This window comes from Lolium rigidum, chromosome 1, assembly GCF_022539505.1.
Source record: "Lolium rigidum isolate FL_2022 chromosome 1, APGP_CSIRO_Lrig_0.1, whole genome shotgun sequence".
Classification (NCBI taxonomy): Eukaryota; Viridiplantae; Streptophyta; class Magnoliopsida; order Poales; family Poaceae; genus Lolium; species Lolium rigidum.
The window spans coordinates 219021288-219029086 of NC_061508.1; the positions used below are offsets into that span (position 1 = coordinate 219021288).

Below are 7799 nucleotides of genomic sequence, written 5' to 3' on the forward strand. Positions count from 1 at the left end.
CTCAACTCATACTTTCCGGATACTTAATCCCACCTTTATAGCCACCCATTTACGCAGTGGGTGTTTGATGTAATCAAAGTACCTTTCCAAGTATAAGTGATTTATATGATCTCATGGTCATAAGGACTAGGTAACTATGTAACGAAAGCTTATAGCAAATAACTTAATGACGAGATCTTATGCTACGCTTAATTGGGTGTGTCCATTACATCATTCATAATGACGAGATCTTATGCTACGCTTAATTGGGTGTGTCCATTACATCATTCATACAATGACATAACCTTGTTATTAATAACATCCAATGTTCATGATTATGAAACTAATCATCCATTAATCAACAAGCTAGTTAAGAGGCATACTAGGGACTCTTTGTTGTTTACATATCACACATGTATCAATGTTTCGGTTAATACAATTATAGCATGGTATATAAACATTTATCATAAATATAAAGATATATAATAACCACTTTTATTATTGCCTCTTGGGCATATCTCCAACAGCTGCCAGCGTCTGGCGCTTGGTGGAGAAGGTGCGGTGGCGGTGGCTGGGTGGCGGCGGTACTCCGGCCGGCCTGCTGCAGCTCGGCAGTGGGGGCTTTACAGGCCTATTTGGGCCCAGCTGGGCCAGTGTGGGCCTGGTTTGACCTCGCTGTCATGTTCGGTCGGCTACCGCGAAGGCGGTGGAGGTAGTTCCCTCCGGCGCGGCTGAGGTGCTGCTATCCCCGGCCCGGTTACTTCTCTCCTCTACCTCCAGGCCCTGCTCCGGGGACCACTGCGAGATGGTGAGGATGGCTTCAAGACCGCGGCGGCGTGTGCTGGTGGGCGGAAGTTAGGTGGAGCACATCGAATCGTCCGGGTTTGCGGGTTTGGTGGGCGGGAGAAATCCTTGTCGGCGTGCCCGACACCGACGCGGTGACGCCTACGGGTGTCGGCATGCCTTCTTGAAGGGTGTCCATTGTACCTTCTCCCCAATCCCTTCCGTGTATCGGGGGAAACCCTAGGACTAGTCCGGGCAGCGGCGGCGTCGCTTTGCTTGTTGAAGGTGTTGCTTGATATGCGGCGCTTCGGTATGCTAGGTGTGTGGTGGAACTATTTAGAGGGCGCAGCAGTTGCGAGTCGTCTTCGTTCTTGTCGAGCTTCTAGTACATTGTTTTCTCTTTTCTTTCTCTTTTGTTTCTTTTGGGTTTGGTTGTGCTGCGTGTTGTATCGGTTTGTTAATATAGCAGGGCGAAAGGCTATTTTGATGAGGAGTTCGCTAGGCCCAGTTTCAGAACTTGCTCACAGCACAGGTCACAGCCCAGAAAGGGGACAAAAGACACGGGACGACAGGTCTGCGCGTGAAAAACACGGCGACGGAATCCTCCGGTAGCCGTCTCCGTCCGTCCGTCCGCCCGCCCAATCCACCGACCGAGAAAGGAATGGAGGCCGCCACCACCGGCGGCGACGCGAGAGGAGCGGGAGGATCCGGGCGGTGGGCCGTGGGCGCGGTGTGCGGGGGCCTGGTCTACTACCACTGCGCGGTGCGGCGGGCCAGCGCGGTCTCCCTCGCCGCCGACGTGCTCCTCGTCCTCCTCTGCTCCCTCTCCATCCTCGGCCTCCTCTTCCGACACCTCCACATCTCGTGAGTGCCTGCCTCCCTCCCTTCTCCCGCCCGCCTTAGTGCCTCCGCTTCGCTTTATACTCGTGTTCCTGCGCTTCCTTTTCGTGATTATGATACTGGTAAATCTTCTGGCCCTGCCAGGATTCTTGGTTTCCTTGTTCGTGGAAGTAATATACAGTAGCGTGAATTAATGTTGAAGTATGTGGGTCTAAACTGCTGATGATGCATTGATGCTGGTGGCTCTAACCTGGCGAAGATTATGATTATCTGATTATTTTCTAAAGATGGCACGCATTTAGATCAGGATGCATGTCTGTTTCCTCGATTATTGCCATACTGATTTAGGACAGGCTCAGACTCGAAATTTTGGCATTTCGAGTTGAAAAGTAAAAGGGGGGTTTCGAGTTGAAAAGTACAAGGGGGTGGGTAGGGAAGTAAAGTAAAGTAGAGTGATTCAACTACAATCTGTATATCCAACTTTTAGTAGTTTTGGGAAGGGTTATTGGTATAACGTATCAATAAAGGCACCAGTGGTCAATCTTCTTCTTCATATAAATGGACTGGAAATGCACGATTTCCCTTTGTGTGTGTGGTTAGTTCAACTGACTTCTGTTGTGTAGAGGTCAACTTCAGTCTGGAGTGAAGAAGACACAAACTAAAAAAAATGAATAGTGCGCTAGCTTTTGCTTGCATCATCATACCGTATAATACAATCAGATATTCTTGAGTTTTGAGATACTTATTTCACCAATTCTACTTGGCATCTTGACTCTAGATAAACTGTTTTGGTTAACTTTGAGAGTTTACTTAGGGAATTAGATGGAAAAGCCATCCGAATTTTCTAAGTGACAGAAATATGGTTAGACCCACAGCTTATGTTATTGGCATACTTTCCAAAGGGCCATATAGAAGAATATGACTATGATACATCCCTGCTTCATGTGATTCAATGTCCTGGTATATGTTTCGCCGAAAGGAAACTGTCCTGAGAACTTCAAATGCAGCATTGATATGTTCACACCAAACCCATGCAGCACAAGTAGAAAGTTTGGAATAATTTGTGCAAGGATTAATTTCATATTAGTTTACTTTGTAAGATACCATTCTCCAAGCAACAATAGTCCGTAAATACCTACTCAGTAAGCTCTTCCACATCTTCGCATTGATATGTTCATACCAAACCCATGCAGCACAAGTAGAAAGTTTGGAATAATTTGTGCGAGGATTGATTTTATATTACTTTACTTTGTAAGATACCAGTCTCCAAGCAACAATAGTCCGTAAATACCTACTCAGTAAGCTCTTCCGTATCCTCTGAGGCATCATGTAGCAAGTTTGGAATAATTTGTGCATTTTTTGAAAGTCCCACCTTTTCTCTGTTACCTATTCACTAATGTGTTGATCTAAAGTCACACACAAAACATATCGACCATCAAGTACGTACTGTGTAGTTGGCATTTTGTTCGCACTGGCCACACAGATAGGTAAAGATTTATTTTGGTAAGAGATATTTTATCTATTTTGGATGGTAATGAGAATGTTGCTGTTATGTTCGTTTTTGTACATCTTAATTATCTGAGTTTTTCGATAACGAATCTTCATTATCTGGTTGATGATAGCAATCACACTGTTGATTTGGTGATTACTGCTGATGTGCATCTTGGGAGGGAATTGCAGATTCCACCACCTCCTACTCCATATGTTGCACAAAACACCATTTGGATAGATTTTTTGCGATTTTCACCATGTACTGCTCTAATTTGTTACAATTTTCACCAGTCGGTGATTTAATCAACCAATTAGCCTTGTTGACTACAAAACATTGTTGGATCTCACATCTTAATGCCTGAATAAATGCGCAAACAAATTAAAACTTAAAATATCCAAAAAAAATATTCTCAAAAATCATGTTTTTTATGCACTCTTGAATGTTATTGACTATATTCGATAAGTATCATCATTTTTTTAAATTTAAAACCCACTTATATATTTGAACACAAATACTTGTATCTCACTAAAATGATCATAGTAAAACAATTATACTTGTTAAAATTATGTTTTTTGTAGATGCTTTACAGGGTGTGATTTACCTATTCATAAATTGTATTATTCATACATAAGTTATACCCTATAAGTAATCGATAGAAAATTCATGAGTTTTGAATGAAAAATTATTTTTCTATGATTTGTTTAGCATGTCAGTAGTAATTGATTCTTAAAACTATATAGGCTATTTTAGAAACCATCGAAGCTTCATGTACTATTGTGGCCCTATACCGTGTCCAGCTCCCCGATGCCGTCTCTCAGGTAAAGGTGGAGCACATGCACTACTGTGACATGATGTTGAAAGAAATCGCCGACTGAATGGCGGCGTCTTTGGCATTGGCGTCAGCGTTGGGACCCTGTTCTTCTAGATTTATTTGTGCCCTGGTTCTGTAATATTCACAGTGATAGTGGGAACTTTGAACTATACCATTTAATCGTGACGAGCCTATTTTGATTTATATTTTTACTGCAAAAAATCTTTTTGGCGACATGTTTGGGAGCTGCGGACGCAGTCTCCCAATCGACATATCCAGTGCTTTTATCGCACGCTATTTGCGGGACACTACTAGAGATGCTCTTTTTTTTGGACTTTTTAAGGTCTAATTTCTTTGTACATTTATTCATGTATTGACAAGCGAGGCCCAACTACTGTTTTTCCATCAACTAGGCTAATTGGTTGATTAGATGATCAAGTGGTGAAAACCGCAACAGATTAGAGGAGTACGTGGTGGAAACCGTCCAAATGGTGTTTTGTGCAACGTATGGAGTAGAAGGTGGTGGAATATGCAATTCCCTCGCATCTTGGTGATGATTATTCCCACTTGTTTCAAAGTATCTCATTTTCCTTCCAACCGGTTCTGCGTGTAGGGTACCTGTGGATCCTCTTGAGTGGCAGATTTCTCAGGAGATGGCAAATAGTATAGTTGCATCCTTGGCTAACACCGTTGGAGCTGCAGAGTCTGTATTGAGGGTGGCTGCAACTGGACATGACAAGAAACTCTTGTTCAAGGTAATCTCAGAACTCTGACTCCAGATGTCTCTCTGAGGAACTATTGAGGCAGAGAGATAATGATCCTCTACTAGTTTTCATGCTAACAACTATTTCTTGTTACTTTATGGAAATTACAATTTAGCACATTTTCTAATGTATTCTCATAGAAAGGGCCCAGAGAAAAGAGATCACATTTCCTTTCTCTTATACCAATGCAGCTCCCGATGTTTGACCTACCAGCTGCATGCTATATAGGACTTTACTACATGTTCATCTTATGGAGGTCTGCATCTTTGCATTGCAGGTGGTTTTTACGCTGTATTTTCTGGCAGCTCTGGGAAGGGTTGTCTCAGGCGCGGCTGTTGCTTATGCTGGTAATTCCACCACACTGCTTGATATTATCTGTGTATGCTGACTTTAGATTTGGCGTAACACCTTTTCTACCCCATTCTTTTGTCATTACCAGCTCTATGCATCTTCTGCCTCTACATGTTTGCGCAAAGCACTGACCTGTTTGATCAGCTCCCTTCTTGGGTTCCTACGGGAAGAGACTCTCTAGGCGGTGCTCAGGATACCACATAGTCCCATGCTTTCATGATTTGGTGATCCTTTTTAACTCTTCGAAATTCTGTATATGGCCCTTTTGGGAGCCAATAGCTTGGACCATATCCATGTTCAGTAACTTTGTTGTAATGTCCAACTGTGCTACTTCTAACCGTTGTGAGCACGAGTGTCACATCCTAGGTTGTACTTAGGGTTCTTCGTACGGGATAGTGTCACAACTATGACTGTGCCTAGCACGAGTTTACTACCTCATTTGTCCCTGAATGTAAATGTAAATGGAAAGTATAGAAATGTTAGTTGGTTTGTCTTGCAGAGTTTTTTGGTAATAAAAAACCCACTCCTGTTTGTGGACGGAGATGCATGTATTAGTCTATTTCCTACTCACTATGTTTTCGATAATAAAGAAACATCTTCCATAATATATTAAGCATGAACACACGGAAAATGTTAATGGATATAATTAGGATTTTGTGTAAGCATCCATTGCAGAGTGTAGTACTGCCTCCGTCCACAAAAAGATATCGAATATTTGTCTAGATTTAGATGGATCTATACGCTAAAAAGTGTCTAGATACATCTAAATTTAGATAAAATTATGATATTTTGTATGGACATGGGTAATATAAATCTTGTCAGACGTCCTTGAACGCTGATGGGTAGGTAATTGTAATTCCTTTGATCAACGTCCGTGGAGATGGCACCTCTGTGCCGTGGCCCTGGAAAGGGCTAACACATCAGGAAACCGGTCTTCCTTTGCGAGACAAGACAATCGATAGAACAAGCGGAGTGTTTACTGTGGCACATCCGATTGCGTGACTAAAAGATTGATTGATGGGGTTCACCCCGGTGCACCTCCACAGCTAAGGGCAGCATGACCACTGCGTACCACACAAGGTGTGAATATTGTTGGTGCTCACCCTACATTACAAGACGTGTCTTTATAGAAACTGCATTGTTGTTGCGCGCCAATAACTTCCGTCACGAGGTAGGCGATTGTGTTCGTGTGTCAATGACGCATCAGGCCCGCCCCTCCTCGCCTCGCTTCGCGCTCTGTCTGGTACGCTTGAAGCGTCTCCAGTGGAGCGGTGACGGCCTCCGAGCGCTGGGCACCGTATTGAGCCGCGCCGGGTGAAAAGGTCCTTTGAGACGCGCGACTGGAACTGGTTAAATGTCCGGTGCCTCCCAAAAAGTTTTGGAAACGCTTTAGGGGACACGACTGAAGATGCTCTAACTAATATTATGCGGCTCAAGGCATTAGACCATCTCCAACGCGGGTGAGCAAATAGGACATTTTTTTATCCTATTGGGTTTGTTTTGGGAGTCCGCATGGACGTGGGCGGACAGAGCGGCGTTCGAGTGACCATTGGGTCGAGACGTAGCCCACCCATTTGGGCGCCAGGTGGCCTCGCCTTCTTGTCCGACGCTATCATGGCATACTTGACGGGACGAGCCATGGTAGACTATGCGAGCAAGCGGGCGCGGTACACGTTCCCGCCATGGATGCCTGCTATGAAATGTGGTCTCCTCCTATACAACCAGTCAACCACAGACGCCCGCTTCCCGATCTTCCTTCTCCGGCGCCCTCTCCTCCGCGCCTTGCCTTGCAAGCTCTAGACTACCTGGGCGAAGCTCACCCTGACAGCCCGTGAGAGGTACCCGATGACCGCCGAGCAGCGTGCGTTGGAGGAACGCAAGGTGGCGCTCGTGGCGGTGGCCGGGGGAGGCAGAGGACACGAAGCAGTGGGAGGTGGACCAGGGCGTCGACGAGGAGGACGACGATGGATGGTATGATGCTGCTGAGGACGCACCGCTGCCGGGCCAGCAAGCCGAGCTAGTTGCCTCATTCGAGACTGTGCATCACGAGTGCGAACTTGAGGAGGTTAACGCCGCCACGAGGCGCACGTGGCCGAGCTCTCTCGCGTTACCACCGAGCATGAGACCGCGCGACCGCCGGGTCATAGGCGACCTGATCACGCGGAGGGCCGAGCTGGTTGCCATAGCGGATGCATGCTACCTGCTCCAGCTCCCCTCACCCGAGCGGCGGGCATGCTAGCAGGAGGAGGAGGAGCGCAGCCGGGAGTGGCACGCGAATCACCAGCGGGGGAACAGGCATATCGCCCCCGATGGGTTGGTCCGGCTCCGCGCACGCCAGGAAGCCGAGTGATGTGGGCATTACCCTTTGGGTACCTAACATCGGCCTACCTTCTTCGGTCCAACAAGGGATTCATGAAGATCATTGCAGGCCATGATGGACCAGTACGTTAGTTGCGATGAAGGAAAGGCAGAAGGAGACGGATTCTTGATGGAAAAGACAAGGAAACGTCGAATAAGGAAAGATTAGATTAGATCTCATTGTAACATAGTCGAATCCGAGCAGGACTCCTGGGACCTGGCCTCCGATATAAAGGCCAGGAGAGGGCCTGCCGGGGACATCGAAATCATCCTACACAATCCCGCATACACCAAACTCTAGAAACCTTGCCTTCCGGCGAGGTCACCGCAATGCAGTCTATCGGCTGCTCCATTGTAACCTTTTTCATCGATAAATCAAGATCAGACAAGCAGGAGTAAGGGTTTTACCTCATCGAGGATA

At 46.0% G+C, this 7799-nt stretch overlaps 1 protein-coding gene across 1 annotated transcript; it reads left to right on the plus strand.

Moving 5' to 3' along the window:
• Nucleotides 1–1435: 1435 nt before the first annotated feature.
• On the plus strand, nt 1436–5567 carry LOC124690206 (reticulon-like protein B23; the record flags this gene model as incomplete). The annotated part of the gene is given in 4 exon segments (XM_047223626.1): nt 1436–1626; nt 4519–4660; nt 4947–5016; nt 5109–5567. Coding segments are annotated over 4 exon segments (519 nt in total), but the record flags the coding sequence as incomplete, so codon positions are not given.
• Between the last annotated feature and the right edge of the window lie 2232 nt (nt 5568–7799).